Raw genomic sequence first — 18706 nt, forward strand, 5'->3', positions numbered from 1 at the left:
TCAATTATTTTCATTATTTTCCTGACAGTTATTTGGTTCGTAAGTATGCATATGCTCAAATATGATATGTATCCGATATGACTTAACCTGAACCAGAACCGTCGATTTCCATTTTTTACAAGACTTTTTTCCGAATAATCCGAAAACCGGAAGTAAGTGCTCTAGCGGAAGTGCTTGGAAGAGAAACGCGAGCGTCACTCGTTGTTCGTGCCACTTAACAGGAGATCTTCCTTTCTTGAAAATGAACCACTTCCATTCGCACCTTGCATATACTTGCCTGTGAAGCGTGCTTCACATCAAACAGATCTGTTCAGCAACAAAGCCAACTCATTCGCGGTGGCAGCGTGTTGTGCAGTGAAGTGTGGCAGTTTTGTGTAGGCGTCGTTACCATTCAATATCGTCGATACCATTCAACGACACGAATTACCGCTTCTATTGCCTAGTTATCAATCGCCATTTTAACGCACCTAATTATATCACGCACTTCACGTGTTCTTCTGCTCTCACCATTGATCAATTGTTTTTTGGCCTTTCAGGAACTCGTACGGAATGTATTTTCATATGTTGAACCTTGCCGTGTACACCGTGTTTTTGGCTTTCTTAACGACGAACGCTGTTCAGCTGATGGCTGAGAAGACGGACAGAGAGAATTTCACGCAAGTCACGTCAGAACAGCTCGCCACTGCTTTTGCCTATCCATCGACCGTAAGTGCATCTACGTGTTTGTCGCCACTAAATCTTGATGGACCCCTAAACAACCTCTGAAAATACCAAGAACGAGCACGTTTTCCTCCCCTGGCGTTTTCAATCCTTTCGGCACATTTCATTACGCCAGCAGCTGATTCACTTGACACTAGTTCAAGAATGCGACTGGCAAACGATAAAGAGCGCGCTTTGCCCATTACGCATTTAGCGACCCCTGTCGGCCTTTTAGATGGTGTAAAAAGTGATTTCTACAAATGTGCTTTGATTTCGCACGACACCCAGGCCACCATGGTCGCTCTGACATCTGTGATTGTCCTGGCATTTGTCGGGCTGAACATCGTGAAGGAGTTTTACCAAATGTATCAACAGGTAAGCGTCATCTTTTTTTCTCGGAGTGTTACTATTGGCGACTTGGTTGCCATATAGAATACAGCTTGGCATACGTCACTGCTTTGTGTTATCTCTTTCTTTTCCCTGTGTGCTTTTGCAGTTAGCTTTCTTAGTCATGAATCACTATCTGGCCTGCACTCACAACACTCTTCTAGAATGCAGCGTTCTGTAATGTTCCCTGTCTCATGAAAATACCGACTGCACTGCTTAATAATCACTGCCATTCCTAAATATGCTTCAACAAAGTATAACACATTGTGTTACTCAAAACAAAAAAAGGCGAGGCAAAATACAATTATACAAAGTCTTACGAAAGTACAATAATGCAGTTTACTTACATGGGTTTGATGTACCAACACATTGGTAGAGGTTTACATAATGTGTTTCTGCATGCTGTTGCGTACCATCCATAAAACTCAGAGAGCTGCATAATGACTACAAAGCCTATGTTGTGTAACTTTTACGAATGCATCTTCAATCGGTCGCCATCTCTGAGCGCTTGACGGCAAGATTCAAGAACGCAACTCGAAACTTGGAATTATCAAATTAAATTGCGTTAGTACAAAACCTGCGACCGAATAAATGGACTTTTTATTCGTATTTTTCCCGCTTGCTAAAATTACTCTCTGTCAGAAATGCGCCGTAGTCAATTCGAGAAAGAAATGTAACCACTTCCTTATAAAGACCTAACACTTCATCCTTATACCTTCGTATGGACATGTGTCGGCAGCAGATACGTAATGCACTTTAAAACGCCGCACGTATTACATCATAAAATGATGGACTATGTTGAGTTGAGTTCAATAAACTTTATTGTCCAACTGGTATTGCTACCTTTGCCCGCTGCTAGGCTGCCAATAGAAGTTATTTACAGCCTGAAATACTACCACGAACGTTAATAGAGTTTCAAATAACGTCTGCATCATCATTTTTGTTACCATTACATGTAATAAAGATAATTGCGTCATTATCCATACTCTTTGGAAATAGTAGTTACTGGATAGCGATTCTCAGGTGAGATATTTAGAGTCTGTTTCAGGCTCGATCGCATCTGTTGCCTTTTTCGTTTTTCAGCGAGCCAAGTATTTCTTAGACATCATGAATGTCTTGGAATGGACGCTCTACATTTCTGGTGGCTTGATGGCTGCCGGCCACCTTTCGACAACCGTGGTGGATCGAAGCAACCAGTACATCATGGCGGCGTTGGCCGTCTTCTTAGCGTGGTTCAACTATCTGCTCTATTTGCAAAGGTGAGAACACTCTCTTTATGCATTTCTGTCCTTTCAGAAAAACGATGGTCATTATGATTGAGCTCTCCTTCATGAAATGTGGCTGATATGGTCAGACTTACGTTACATACCGAGTGATCGCCACTAAGTCGAAACTACATCGTGTGTCTAGTACACGTATGCTCTAGATAAGTGAGCATTGTCACAGCGAGAACGATCGGGTAACGCCTTTCTTAGTCACCGGACCGAAATTCTTTTTTGCTATTCATTCTTTTAATTAATTATGTAAAAAGTGTAACCGACGCCATGAAATGGTGACACCCCCTCCCTCCTCCCACTTTTTTTTGATCTCGAAGAAAAATTTTACGCAAATAAATTTAGCCATAAATTAGCCCTATAGATGTTTCGAAAATATCGACGCTACGATGTGTTCAATTCTACTAGAGCTTTAAGAAAGCACAATATTACGAATCGTAAATTTGATACGCCCTAAAACTTGGGCCTCTATCTCCTGTTAAATCTGATCATTTCTCAGCTCATTCGCAATACAACTTACACAACAAAAATCGCATTGAAAAGTGAGTGCTAAATGCATGCGAAGATCTTCCTTCTTTTTTCATTATGCACAGAGAGTTTCCTGTACAAAAAACAAAAACAAGCACAATTACTCTGCTTAACTGATGTTATCGTTTCTCAAATTGGGGTTGTCGTAACTTCTGCGCCTCTGTTTTGTTTTTGTTTTTTTCAGGTTCAACCGGATCGGCCTCTACGTTGTCATGTTCCTAGAAATTTTGTCCACATTACTAAAAGTCATGTTCGTCTTCTCCGTTCTCATTATTGCCTTCGGCCTGAGCTTCCATATTCTCCTCGCCAAAATTGACGTGAGTATCCACGCTCGAAACTCTTGCTCCTTGACAATCGATCAAAGTCAACTGCTGCGAAATATTGACAGAACTATGGACGTGGCAATTCTAACACTTAGTTTTTTGAGCTAACTAAAACTACCGGGCCTCAAAACCCGTGCAAAAGTACTTAATGACATAACTTATCACGTAGCGCAAAATTTCACACTGGTCAGTTATGCATTACCAACATGCCCAACTTCATACTCTTGTCATCTTACTGATATGCTTCAGAGTACCTTATGTCTACTGTTATAGCTTCCCTACTGAAACGTTTAGCATATAGTTACAATAATTTCGTATGTTTTTGTACGGAATCCATAGAAAGTACATTTGTTTTACATAGTATTGCCATATATTTACGTAAGAATTTTACAGAAACATATTAAGTTGTAGGAATGGCACGCGGAACGTTTCAGTACGGTTTGGCAACCGGAAGAGCTGCAGGAAGTGCCGAAACGTCGTCATGTGCAGGGCCAAATAAAGGTTTGAAGTGAAGAGAAAACTGAACAGGAAATGAGAAAATGTCGCTGCAGCCAACGTTTTTGCAAAGTACTTGTCTACGTCAGTAACAACACTGATAAGGAAGACTGCTGCCCTGACAAGTACACTTGTTTGAAACGTCGACTCCAGCGACAAACGCTGTTCTACGATTTTCCATTGATAAATCCTAGCAAGCACCTGTGTTTGTGGTCGGTTCTTGTTGGTTCATATCACTCAGAATGTATCAGCTGCAAGTTTGCGGCTTGTGCGCAAACTTGCAGTTGTAGAATTTTGCAGCCGGAAATCTTTCTTTTACATTTCCACAGATGAATGTGAAAACGCCGGTCGTTGACCCCTTCACAGGAAACATCACAATGCGATCAATGGTGAGCACGCGCGTAGTTTGTGAACGCTTGACTTTAGACGTAGACGAGTTTAGGCACTAAGTGATATTTTCTGATGATTATCAATAAAGCAGCTGCACTAGGAGATGCAGTGGCACTGCTATCAGAAGCACGTTCAAGCATTGTTTTGACCCTTACCAAAACACTTCTTGTACGCAATACTGAAGTTACGTATATATAAGTGGGCAAAGCGTGTCTGATTCGCCTATTCATGATAGCAGGGCCCCGTAACGTGAAAAAATAGCTAAATATGAATTGTAAAAATAAGTAAATGCAAAGTAAACAAAGATGTGAATAGGAAAAGACGAGAGCAAAGAAATGTATGCCAGGATGATGAAGATTGCGTAATTATGCCACGCTGTGGCAAGCACCCTAACAGCAGAAGATTTCACCCTTCCACATATTGGTCATCTCTATTAACGCCGTCGTAAAAAAAAGTTCTCATGGGTTTTGAACGTAGCAGTGGCAAGTACAGAAGCACAATATTGCAACATTTATGCCCCGGGAGCATGCGCCGACAGTGTGCATTTTTTAATTCCTTAACGATTCCTTTAGAGCTTCCCGCGCGCAAGGTAGCGCGTTTTCCTCAAGCACTTGTGCAAACCGGAAGCTTGACAGCACACGTGCATATGCGTCTCCTGCTGCAACAATTAGGGTGCTACTTCGCCGTTTGATAGTGTTACTGACAGATGGCGCGCCATCAGAATTCAGAATTAAATAGGAAAATAGCGGTGCTTACGAAATCAGCACTTGAAACATACAGAACTTTTAAGCGGAAGATTGCCAAATAAAAGTTCTACAATCACGCTCGGCTTAGCTCTCTGTTGTTTGAAGCGAGGACGGGAGTATTGCGGACTAAGACGCGATCCACGTACGAAGGGATAGACACAGTATGCGGTGCGTGTGGATAGGAGGAGAAAACGACTGAACAGATGATACTTTCCTGCAAAGGGCTTCACCCTACAATCTAAGGCCATGGGGCTGAAGTTTTCAAAGCATTGGGGTGTAGGGACAGTGAAGGCAAAATAGACATTAAACAGGTAGAAAACAACCAAGAGGTGGTTATCCGACTGGTGGTTAAAATCAAGGCACGAGTGAAATTTAGTCTTTCACTACATAGAGTTTGTACTTCGTTAAGAGTTGCGACTAGGCGGCATGAGCCACAGGCCGATCAAAACGGTACAGCGCCGTCAATCTATCAACCCCATCCATCCATCCGTAATACGCCTCAAGCAGTCCACGTTATTTCACCAAAGAACCCCTAATACTTTCATTTTCCTGGTAACTTTCCTGCTGCATAAAAGCAGTGTTCTGGCAAGGATCAAAACATTCTACCTTTCCTTCTCCGCACTTTGAACAGATATCATCAAGGCGCCCCTTTAACTCGGTGTTCCTTTCTACGCGCAGAACATGAGCGACAAGGGTTTCCACAACCCGGTGATATCGCTGGTGCGCGTAGGCACCATGATGCTCGGGGAGCTGGACTTCCTGGGCACCTACCTTCGGCCCATGCGCGCCCTGGAGTCCTCGGCCTGGTACCAGATCGTGGCCGCCACCTGGTTTCTCGTGGTCTTCATCGTGCTCATGCCTATCCTACTCATGAACCTGCTCGTAAGAACTCCTTTTATTTTTCTGTTAGGTAGAGCATTCAGAGACGCACACTCGCCCCTGCTGTTGCGCGCATTGATGTCACACCATTCTCAGAACTCATTTCAGAATGTCCAACTCGTTGGTTGCTGGGTTTATCAGAGGCGACAAATGCGCATGTTGACAACTTGAGAGCACAGAGCAGATTGACGTTTCATTTACCATTAAAAATGGCACCGCGCAGTGCGGGATAAACGCCATGTGAGAAGTGTGGGAGTGAACTAAGGGAAATAAGGTCAGGTACAACGACCCCAAAAGCGAGAGGGAAGTATTGCCGCCTGATCGGGACTAACAGCAACCATTCTCAAGGGTGGCCCCTATCAACTTATATTAGTCACAATAAAGGGCTATGAATGTGTTACTGCAGTTCTTACGAAAAACAACCCTGCATGAACGAATGTATATTGCTAACAAGATTTAATCATTTGCTGTGAACAGCAGTCACTGTACGCATACGCTATATTTCTATCCCTTGCTCACTCTCTCTCTTATTTTTCCAAGTTCCATTTCCACCATTCAGTGAAGGGTAGTAAACAAATATTTATTCGTGCTAACTTCCTTACATTTCTTTGCCGTATCATTCAATTTCTTGTCAGAATAACCGCCCTAAAGAGTTAACAGAATATATTATGATAGTGCAATGGGCAATTTCTTTCATCAATAATAATTCGCAAAATTAAAGATGTGCCATATTCCTTGCTGCGGTGTTTGGGGCTCCGAGTGTGTGCTTTACCTGTTCCAAAGTGACCTATTATTGTTATGCTGCTTAGTTACATTGCTATGTTACCAGTGTGAGAAACGGCAACTGTGACAACAACTTCTCATCATAAAGGCATTCGTTGTTTCCCAGATCGGCTTGGCCGTCGGCGACATCGAAACCGTCCGCCGCAACGCACAACTCAAAAGGCTCACAATGCAGGTTAGTGGCACATGATACTAGTGGTCAATAGGCGCCCCGCCGGGCATACACCTTCCTTTCAGATATTCTCCCGTTACTATCGACCCTCATGTTACAAATGAGTCGCGGTTTCGAACCCGGCCGCGGCGATCGCATTTCGATGTAGGTGAAATGCTAGAGGCCCGTGCACTTCTATTTAGGTGCACGTAAAACAACCCCATGTGGTCGAAGTTTCCGGATCCCTCCACTAAGACATGCCTCATAATCATATCGTGGTTTTATTGCGCAAAACCCCAGATATTATTATTTTTCGTATTACAAATATCCAGCTGATGCAAGCAATTTCATAGCGTAACACGTCAAAGCAGGCATATTCACATTACCTGTTCCTCCTTCTGCAATGTTGACAAGTTGTATGAAACTATCATTTCTGGATGCATTCGTTTATGTGCTATCATAGTGACAAATGTATCACCATGATAAAAAAAGGAATAGATGAGAGTATGCAACGTCCTCTATAGTGGATGAATTGCTTCAATAAAGAGCTAAAAAAAAACGCTGGCACGTTCATTCTTCGTCACTCACTTTTCCTCACTTGTCAAGTTCGTCCCAAAAAATGACAAGTCAACGTCACATTGGCCACTTATAAATACGCCATGCTTTATGTGTGATACCTGCAGCAATACCTGTTAACTAACCGCACACCGTCTCAAAGACTTAATGTGAAGCGACGACTGCTAGCTTATTGTATCTACCTGTGTAATGCGGGTACATCTAGAGCACGAAACCCGCTTCCCATTATTCTCTCTCTCTCCAATCCCCCCCCCTTTTCTTGTTTTTTTTTTTTATCCTAGCGTAGCACAATAATTTCGACAATATTTCGGGTCCACTTAACATAGCATTCTTGCGTCCTTAAGAGTTATGATGCTTACTTTTAAGTTTGGAAATGTGAGCAGCCTTTGGTGTTGAAATTGGTGAAAATATGATAACCTTTATCTGCAGGTGGAGCTGCACACCGACCTGGAGCGCAAGCTGCCTCGGCGTATCTTGACTATGGTTGACAAGACTGAAGTCTACGTGTACCCCAATCAAAAGGGCTCCTCGTCTTACGTCGTAAGTGATGAACGTCGCATTTTTATTGCGATAGCAATTATATGGACAGTCTCGGCTGATTTTTGCCGTCGCCGTCGCCGTCGCCGCCGTCATGCTGCGTATATGTATAAGTATGTATATATACATCAATATCCCAAAGAAAAATAAATCAGAAAAATGCTTCTGAAGCGCGGAATCGAACCAGCGACCTCTCAATTCGCAGCGCGGTGCGCTAAGCACTACTCCACAAAGCGTACATACCTATGTCAGCTAACGGCGAGCCTTATATACACACCCTTCACTTTTTGCAGTCCTCCGAGACGGAGGCGCTTATAAGCGTTTCTTCATTACCAGCGAGATGGCGCTAGGAGCGCGCGGGCGCACTTAAAGGCGTCGGCCAGCTCTCTCGCTTCTTATATTTGCGCAGCGAGAATCTTGCCCTTCCGCTGTCTGCTCGCGCGGGCGCTCGAACAAATTACCGCAGTGTTCATGATTCTCAGCAGATCGAGTTACGTGGTAGCTCTCACCGCGCGTCGCGTGCGTGTAGCTGAAAGCGTTTCGGATGTCGTGCACGTAACGTACGTGTACTTTTCACGTTTGCGTATGAGAAGTCCCTACGTACGTGAAATTAAAACTGTCTAGTAGCTGCCGGGTAGTGATAAACGCACGGTAGTCGCAGCGCGTCCATCACGGGCCGCTTTTCTTGCTATCGCATTCATTGCTTCGCCCTTGCGGCGAAACTGTGACTTTTATCTCGCGACGATAACTGTGCAACAGGACGAGCGCTTCTCCTGTCTATTTCTTTTATTTGTGTTCCATCCTCTCCGCAATTTTATTTCAGTTACAGTAACTGTGTTGGTTTTCGAAGGTTAAAGATACCGCAGTAGAATGGAAAGTTCGGCTACTCAGAACATTTGCTTCCTGTGCCTCCTGGTTCTACGTCTTCGTATCTCAGTGCTGCATCAGTCATGCAAAGATACCGCTTTCATAATGCCATGAACAGACTCACTAGGCTTTGCTGCAGCGTGGTGAGCTGATCCCAGGCCACGCACGCCGCGCTGAATTTCACGTGCAGTTGCTTAACATTATACGGCAATATCGATAAGATTATACCAATGGAACATGTCAGTATGCACTGTAGTGATCAGAAAGCAGTAATAATAGTTCCTGTATAAAACTAGGGCCAACATTGTGACCCAGAGTGTACGTGTCATTCATGTTGCGATATACAATTTGTGTTGATAGTCTTCAAAACCTTCCCTCTTCAATCATAGTAGTAGGGATGAGTGTTAATTTGTTTTCTTTATCCTATCGAAAGGAGGAGGCTACCCGAAGCTCCAGTTTGGAAAATTGGATTAGGGTTATATACTTCAGTAATTGCGGTATTTGCGGTGATTACTTTAGGTTATAGTCACATGAAGTGACGTTGTGTTTGACTATTTTGAATGCAGCAAAGCAATTGCCCTGTTACTTTTTTTCTTCTTTTTGCTCTGCTCTGTATTCGCTTAGTAGAAAGCGATTTTCTGTAGATACTATCTTTCAAAAATCTAATGTAATTTGTGTTCATGCCTGTTTCTTACTCTTCTGTTAATTACTACGGCTGCTCACCTTTCTTGCGTAATTTTATTTTCGCTTTTCACTTTGTTTTTTTTTTGTTTTGTTTTTTTGTTACCTGCTTCTCTCAGCTTAAAGGGACACTAAAGGAAAACATTGTGTGGTTAGATTGATTATTTACCTGCGTTTCAGTGCATCACCACTCTCTGTTCACTAATAAATAAATTTTATCGCGTCGGAAATGGCCACCGAAATCTCTGGTGCCACTGCTAAATTTGAATCGTCTGCGCCAAATGGTGAACTTGACTTCACGATCTCGGATGCCGATTTCAGCGAATCAGCGGGCGTCGGAGAGCTCAACAGCCGTCATATGTAGTAACAACTCGGGCCTATACGCATGTTTATTTATCGTCAAATATTGAGTAATTCAGTTTCCATCTGTAAGCCGCTCAGTATAATCAAAATAGTTGATCTGACGCCATTTCACGAGGTACCCAGAGCGCATGACAGGGGGCGCCACTCCAATTTCTCAATTTCGTTTTTTCCTCGCTCACAAATGCTCTATTCCTGCCAAGAATGGTCAACTGGTTATTACACAAGCCTAATCTTTCAATCTAGCTCAACTTAACAATTTCCTTCGGGGTCCCTTTAAAGATGTTTTATCGCCTACGTTCTGCTGCCTTCCCTCTCATTGGGCACGTGCACTGGAAGCGAATCGCCATTGTCATCATCAGAACAGCAATAATCTTTCTTTTGTCTCTCCGTTCTTTCCCAGTGGCACACGATACAACGCTGGTTTGCGAGCCCCAAGGAAAACAGCAAACGAAGCAAGGCATTTGCCGGTGGTGGCGGTGTTCCAGACAACACACTTCAAGAGCTAAGCGTCGAGCTTAAAAGGCAAAAGCAAAGGTATGAGTCTGAGATCATTTTCAAGACGATTTTCCTAGATAGTCTATAGAAATCTATAGAGAAATCTATACAGTGTATAGATAGTCTCTAGAACTCAGGATCCTGCTTAGGCGATGGTTAGGAGAGCCATGTCCCTTGATGGTTTGCTGGTCAAGGTAACTACACTCTAAGAAAAGATCGAGTAAAAAGGGCGTCTTTTTGTCCCACAACAATAATCGTCATTTATTTTGCCTTCCTTTCCTTGCACTATCGCCGCGCGCCCGGCACTTTCTGCTCACGAACGACATCCGCGCTATCAGCGTGACATAGCATTCTTGGTAGGAAAGTAGCCAGCGCCGAGTTTTCAAGAAAGGAAACGCAAGCAAGCCAGATGACGATTATTGTTGTGGGACAAAAAGACGCCCTTTTTACTCGATCTTTTCTTAGAGTGTATAACCTGAAGTGAGAAGGATGAGATATGTCTATCATATTCACATCGTCAGCGTGGAGGCGCCGGTCGTGAAGGGGCCCGAATGGCGCAGATTGTCCACTGCAATTTTTTAAGGAGGACAAATCAGGTTTATCCTTGACTGTCGGGCAGCATTTTCTTCGTGTGTTTTAAATATTATATGGCGATTAGGGGGTGATGGTGCCTTCAGATGGCGCCAGAAACTCCTTTTCACAGAGCAAAAAAAAGGGGGAAGGGCTCGGATGTGAACAAAAAAACCACGCTGATGTATCGCACTCAAACGCAAACTTATCTAATCATATTCTTCACTCAGTCTCGACTGAATTTATAGCACAAGAAGTAAAGAACACAAGAGCAAGAAGTACAGTCACATAGCAGCACTAATCTCCACACGAAATATAGATAGGCAAATAGAGAATATGTCGACATGAAGGCCCGTGAAGCCACAACATAACATAGCGTAACAAAGTAAGGTGAAACAAAACAAGTTAGGCAGATCCCACACCTTGTGGGAATCGGTTTCTTGAGAAGCAATTGGCGATTAGTTGTCTATGCTGCATTTTTTTGGCTTTGAGCCAAGCGTTACGAGGTGAATTGACGTGTTTTTGTAAGCGTAGTAGTTGTGTGCACATCGTGGCTTTACCAGGCACGTCGACTACACTGGCGTTTAAAGGGTATCTTACGGCCTCGCGTGACGTCAGTAGTCAGTTTAGAGCACAACGTCAGTATTATCGAAACGAAGTGCACTTTACGTTGCGATGATGTGACTGTCATACGTAACTTTCGTTAGCGTATTCTTCCGGGGCTGAGCAACGCTTAAATAAGCTTGCTGAATCATAGGAATACAAATGTCATGTTTTTTAAACTTCTGTCAAAGCGGAGCCAATAGTGGAACCACAGACGTTAACCTGACATGACGCCTGCATCGTAGGGGCACATATGTAATGTTTATTGCTTTGTTATAAAATAAGATAGCCAGCACTACAACCACAATTGACGCTGCACCGGCATGACGCCTGCACAGGATCTTTTTCCAAAGCAGTTTCAAGACGTGGCGTGACGTGGATCTGTGGTCTGTGGTGACCAGACAGTAATATTCGTCAAGTCCTCTTACCCTCCCATGCCAATTTCGGTCTGCACCAAGCTAAAAATGCGATCACGAGAGCACCCAGTCATAGGCGGCTAGATGGGTAGATAGATACGTAGGTAGAAAATGCCAAAGTGCCTTGGGTTCGCTCAGAAATGGTTCTCATTTAATAACGTGTAGAGTGTGCTTCACTTAGATATGAAGCACTGTTATCAATAATTTTGGAAGATACCACTCGCTTCGCGAAATCTGTTCAGTGGCATTGTTGCTTATCTACATATCTATTCTTCATGATCAGGTGACGCTTTCCTTTTTTCGTACGTACCAGCCAATTTATAGATAGATAGATAGATAGATAGATAGATAGATAGATAGATAGATAGATAGATAGATAGATAGATAGATAGATAGATAGATAGATAGATAGATAGATAGATAGATAGATAGATAGATAGATAGATAGATAGATAGATAGATAGATAGATAGATAGATAGATAGATAGATCCATTCATTAGGATTGATTGATTGATTGATTGATTGATTGATTGATTGATTGATTGATTGATTGATTGATTGATTGATTGATTGATTGATTGATTGATTGATTGATTGATTGATTGATCTGCAGGATGAAAGAAATCTCGAGGGCGATGGAGCAGCAGCTATCCCTAATGCGGCTCGTCGTTCAGAAGATGGAGATCAGAACGGAAAACGACGACATGGACGAAGGACACTTCGAGAACATCCAAGACCGGCCGCTCAGTGCGACGACGCAGAGCAGCCTATGAGCTTTAAGTGTCGCATAGCGTTACGCGATGCCATCTGTGTGTCTTCGGATATTTCTGTGTGTGTCACTCTTGCGGGGAATCACATAATTGTAATACATATCTCACTGATGTTCTGGGCAACGTTGATGCAAGGCTGTCGAAACACAAGTTGAGGGGCTTTGTCGTTGATGAGATTACATGTCCCATTTTTCCTTTTTCGTCCGAACTATCAGCTCCTATACGAACAAATCAGGTGCACATAAAATAGAAAATTGGGGAAGGGCTGATAACAAATCTTATGGGGCACATGGTACATATCCGATAACAACACACGAACGCAGTGGTATGAGTGTATTTTCATATGCATTAATATGACATTATTTAGACATTTACCACCACTTAAAATAAAGTTAAACCCTAAGGCTTTCGTCAGAGGCTTCTGTTTTCGTGCCGTAGGTTCTGCCGTTAATAAAACGTGAAAATATCTGACGATAATTGCGCTAACGCTTACAGACGTTGTGTTAGCCTTAGTGTATTTCGTAACCGCCGCGGCGGTCTAGTGGTTATGGTGCTAGACTGCTGACATGAAGGTCGCGGGATCGAATCCCGGTCCCGGCGACCGCATTTTCTGATGGAGGCGAAAGCGCTTGATACCCGTGTACTTAGATTTAGGTGCAAGTCTAAGAAGCCCAGGTGGTCGAAGTTTCCGGAGCCCTCCACTACAGCGCTTCTCATAATCGTACCGTGGTTTTGGGACGTTAAACCATAGCAATTATTATTACTGTTTTTCCGCGGGGCATTAGCTTTTATAAAGCGGTGAGACATAAATTACATCTCACCTCTGTCTTGGACCACGCCTACTAAGCTCGGTTAAGGTCAGTGCACATTTCGCTTAAAAACAACTGCGGTTGTAAATGCCCAGGGTGTTGTACTCCAGGCGAAGCGCAATCGGTAATTAAGTCAATTTCGTTTTACACTACGTCATAATGACGTCAAATTTATGGCTATATCGGCATGGGACAGACACACCCATATTATATTACCTCATTTGATTCGGGAAAGCCTTGCATCATCTGCGCCATCACTCATACAATGTGCAAACGTGCGTCATGTTTCACCATCATATTTTGCAATTGTTGCACACGCATTTAATAGGTGTGTAGGTATATCTCGTCGTTTGGTTCAGAAGTACATCAACAACGGAAGTATATTAATATAATAACTAGTTTGCCTTTATGACTGTTACCTTACCGAATCTGGCACCAAGAGCTGCATTCTAAGGCATCGCTTGGAATATTTTTACTGCACACTAATCGAACTTTATCGCTAAACAAGATGGAAATTGTTGTTGCAGGAACATGTTGTTACATCCTTTGACAGTGGAACAGGGTTTCTTGGATGGCTCTGTGCAATCTATATTTTTGGCATTATAGCTAGATATATGCCTTATAACACAACAACTATTTATGCATTTAAATTATATGTTTTATACATTATGATTTACCCCACTGTAACTTAATCGACAACGCATGTGTTGCCCTTACTACACGTCGCGAACTGAATCACTTCCTTCGCAGTTTAACCATTGAGCTTAGGGTGCAAGCACACTATTGTACTACATGCAACATAGCGAAAGCCTTGACAAATGGCTAGCCTTCTTTGTAGACACATAGCCAAAGTGTCGCTTACGTGTAAGTTAAACCATTGCCGTTTGTGAATATTTTACACACTACGGGACGATCGTCGTAACGTTCCCTTCCAGTGAGCATTTGCGTGGTCATTCACGTCACGAAGTAATTTGTGCCAGTGAACATACACACAGTGTGATATGCAGACCACGGTGGCTTTATTATCCGAAAGTGCTCAGGAGTTCCGTTTAAAATATGTACGCTTGACATTGGGCTTATTTGAGTAATTTCTTCTTTCGTAATATTTTAGGAATCAGAAAGACAGATCTTTGAATGATTCCATTGAGGTCACTACGTGTGGTGTAGAAACAATTCGATCATGTATTCATCACATTATGCTGAACCACAACTATTGTTTTGCGCTCCTGCATCTATGATATTACTTGAATATGTCTCTGTTTAGCGCCCTTATTCTAATTTAAGTGATGTGACGCTTCACACATCGACCTGTTATCAAATTTGGGATGGAGTCGAGTAATTGATGTGCATTATTTTCTACTCTTAGTCAATATTTGAGAAAATATGATTCAAGGTCGCGCGCGCTAACTTTTTACTCAATTTACGAGTGATTTCTACCATAAATAAGTATATTGTGGTTGAGAAAACTAACGACAGATTGCTATTTTCGCTAATTAAACTTTAACATGTGTAGTGAACCGCCACATTTGTAGTAACACAATAGTAATCATGATTGTCGTTTCAAAGCCGCTCGGTCTGAGGCATTTCCTGCGACAGTGGCGCCATGCCGCGTGAACGACGTGCAACATCGTTCCCGAGTCCCGGATCTCGGAGGGTGCGGATTGCGATCGATAATTTCTGCGGTTCCTCGACGCTGCGGCAGGCGGCGCGCTTGTCTCAGCTGTGCTCTCTCGCGAAAACCGCTCGATATTTGAAAACACCAGTGGCCGAATTCGCAAGCCTTTTGCTCGCTACCATTGGCCAGACGGCTTTGCTAATTATATGTGCAGCATTCTGATTGGCTGTAGTTTTCCTGTACCAATGATTCCAGCGTAAAGCGTTTCATTGAATGCGGATCTAGTTGTCTATGTGCGGGACTACGGTTTAAAAATGCATGCATATAAACTTAATGCGCTATGGGTGACTTACTTCATTAGCCTTGTTCATTTGACGCTTCTTTATTCAACAAACAATTTAGTAAACCACTATGGATACGCGTATTTATTGTTGGCTTTCTTTACAATTGTAATGGATGAATGTGGCGTTTCGAGTATGGTTGTTATACATCGTTTGAACGCATTCAGCACATTCTGAATTAAGACAATAGTTTCATTAAGAGGCACTCATTCAGGGTAGAATATGAGCGATATACACGATACTCATACATCGGCAATCATTTTGGCGATCACGTATGCAGTGTGCGGCGACCACACGATGTCTAAGTGGCTTAATCTTAACCGTGATAGCAGTGTGGTTAATCTTACTGTTTCCATACAACACCAGGTTATGTTAAAGATATATATCTCTTATAGTACACATATAGAGACCATCGTATCCGAAATAATTGACCAGCGTAGTAACATGCTTGACGAGTAGTTCTGTATGATAAAGTGGAACTGAACTTGCCTTTTCGATACACCTCATGTATGGCTATTTGGGATCATTACTCATGGTGCTTACGGAACTGAGATCATAATGTTAATGCGAGAACTTCGCTAACTTTGCATGCACAACGGTTTAAGAAGCACCAGAGCAAGTATTCTATTTTAATCCGGTATGAGGTTCCTGTTCGTGTAATATATGACAGAAATGCTTCTTAAAGCGTAGGAGCGTCGATGAAAGGGTAACAAATATGTTGAACGAGTGACTGATGAAGTGTATATCATGTACAGCCAAGTCACGTCGATAACACTGAGTTAGGGGGGAATGTCTGGATGGTAGGTAATACGCTTGGGTTACCATGTGAGACGGTAGCCTCTTGCATAGTAACCATCACGAGCTCGCTGAGTTTTCTAAATGAGTGAGCTGTTGTGAATCAATTTGTGACGTAGAAACACCGCTTCATATCACATACACTGTGCCATCCTGTACGCCAGAGAACTTGTGATCCCGATGTCAAAGCTTGAATGTACGAATGTGAAACGTTTTGTATGAGCCTAGAATAGCACTGTAAATGCGAGCTTACAAGATTCATCGTAACTTTTGAATTGTGTAAAAACAGAACACTTTAATTTTTTTTCGATAAATTTTATTTTTATTTCGATATAACAAACGAAAGCTATCATGCGAAAAACACATGGAAAGCTATCAAATGTTTTGAACGGGACTTGCATTAGCCGTGCGAACGCTTTTCAAAACTTCAAAATTGTTAAACCCCACGTGAGCCTTCTAAACTGCAAGAAACATCATGAAACAAGGGGCTGCGCGAAGTAAACACGGACAAGGAAGTGAACGAAGACGGGCGCAGACTCGCGACTGAATTTTATTGAACAACAAAACGCACATTTATACGACACAAACCGCAAAATCATCTATGCGTATGCGAGGAACCTGCTTTCATTATCGTACAATGTTATGGAGGTATCACTGACGCAAATGTCTCTTTTTTTCTTGATGAAGAAAGCCTCGGCAAGCTCACGTGCCAATTGGTTCTGACTACGCCTCAAAATTTTTGTTGTTGCCAGCAAAGGCTGGCACGGTTCGCCACAGGCAGCCGACGGGCATGCGCTGCAGTGAATAGGCAAATTAGAACCTTGTCCGTTCTTTATCGAAAGCTGGTGTTCCCTTAGTCGTTCATTTATACACCGGCCCGTTTGGCCGATGTATACTTTCCCGCACGTCAGAGGGATTTCATATATCACCCCTGTCGAGCACCCGGCGAACTGAGTGGCGTGGCTTTTAGTGCAAGCTTGCACGCTCCTATTTCCAGAGGCGATGCGGGGGCATAGTGACGCCAGTTTGCATGGGGCAGAAAACATCACCGGCACACCATAACTATTGGCAACATTCTTCAGGTTATGCGACACCCTATGGATATAGGGGACAACTGCCGGTCGCATTTTTTCACGACTTTGACATCCCTGAGTCGCACTAGCCTTGTACCTCTGGAGGAGCTTCTCCGCCACAGCAACCACGACTGCCGTAGGGTAACCAGCATTCATCAACCTGGCAATCTGAATGTTCAGGCTATCATGTACCAGGTGAACACATGACTTTTCCAAGGCTCCCTTCAAACAAAACATGCCAATGGCCCGTTTAACTGTCTTGGTTTACTTCGCGCAGCACCTTGTTTCATGATGTACGACCGACTCGCCCAGCAACATGCATTATTGAAACTGCAAGAAGGTTGTCCTGACATTGCCTGCCAAAGCCAATTTGCAAATATGAGACTGTTAGACGCGTTGGTTATGCTGCCTTCATTTGCTGTTTTCGAGCAAATCTTCACTTGAATTTAAGGAACACTGAAAAGTGAAAGCGAAAAAAAAAAGGGTGTCATGCAGGGTGCCTTGAATTGCCTATAAGATGTTTATTTTTTATTGAAGTAGGCCACATGCTGAACGCTCACGGGTGTTGTAACTAGAGGTGTTGCGTCATCCCTCTTTCTGGAGAACAAACAGTGAATTAATAAGTGATTCTGTTCAGAAATAAGAAGTGGGGTTTGGTGTGCACGATAACTGTCTCTCGAAGAAGACACCTCAACCGGTACACACACGGGGAAAGGGGATGAAAAGGAGACAGAGAGGAGGAAAGACACGAAAGGAGAGCTTGCGGGAATGTAGGACGAGGGTTGAACTATATACTACGTGGCGTGTTGGGTTTAAAGCCGCTCGCCGAGGCCGGCAGCGAGTTGTTAAACAGCTAGCGGGAAATGGTACACATGCCTATGATACCCGAAAGCAATCTTACATTGCGGCCTTATTTCACAAAAAATATGTACTCTGAATGCTTTTTCATGGTAACGATCGTTTTGGAGTCCATCTGATACAAACGTAGGCGCTGCCTAAAACACCAGTGGTACGGATTCGCCCACTCTCACAGGGCGCAACACTTCATCGAAGCCAAGTAACTTCGACAACTTTCTGATTTCGTTAAATAGAAATATTGCGTTCTCAGAACTCAGAGGACGTAATACGGGGCCTTCAAAGTCAGATTATCAGCTAGCTTAACCGTAATATTACGCTGCTGACGCAGTCTCTGCTTGAACGGGCGTGTTTCTGCCTTTTGGTGGTACAATATGCGCGAACGAGTACTCTGTACTTGTGAGCGTTACTGCGCTTCAAAACTGCAACAAGCACAGGTGGCGCTTGTTGCGTGTTTTTGTGCTTCTTTTTAGCTATACAGCGCTGCAGTACAATTACAAATGTGTTCTTCTAACTAGCCTGAACACTAGACTTCTAGACTTCATCAATGTAAATTATAGTTAACTAATAGGCGCACTTTAAAAACAATATATTAATCAACACTAAAGTTACTGCGAGTAGGACATGTGCATATATGAAAAATATGAAGACAGTCACTTTTCAAGGAAAGACAATTTTGTTAGA

At 43.0% G+C, this 18706-nt stretch overlaps 1 protein-coding gene across 1 annotated transcript in view; it reads left to right on the forward strand.

Annotated features, from left to right (window-relative positions):
• LOC119372414 (transient receptor potential cation channel subfamily A member 1) overlaps positions 1–12537 on the forward strand; it is a 41822-nt gene extending 29285 nt beyond the window's left edge. Inside the window, exons 7-16 of the mRNA XM_037642890.2 lie at positions 537–705; positions 988–1074; positions 2170–2345; positions 3073–3205; positions 4036–4095; positions 5521–5724; positions 6611–6679; positions 7661–7771; positions 10080–10213; positions 12378–12537. Coding sequence (XP_037498818.1) covers positions 537–705; positions 988–1074; positions 2170–2345; positions 3073–3205; positions 4036–4095; positions 5521–5724; positions 6611–6679; positions 7661–7771; positions 10080–10213; positions 12378–12537 — 1303 coding nt within the window. The remainder of the gene's footprint in view (positions 1–536; positions 706–987; positions 1075–2169; positions 2346–3072; positions 3206–4035; positions 4096–5520; positions 5725–6610; positions 6680–7660; positions 7772–10079; positions 10214–12377) is intronic.
• The last annotated feature ends 6169 nt before the right edge of the window (positions 12538–18706 follow it).

The sequence above is a fragment of the Rhipicephalus sanguineus genome, chromosome 10 (assembly GCF_013339695.2).
Source record: "Rhipicephalus sanguineus isolate Rsan-2018 chromosome 10, BIME_Rsan_1.4, whole genome shotgun sequence".
Classification (NCBI taxonomy): Eukaryota; Metazoa; Arthropoda; class Arachnida; order Ixodida; family Ixodidae; genus Rhipicephalus; species Rhipicephalus sanguineus.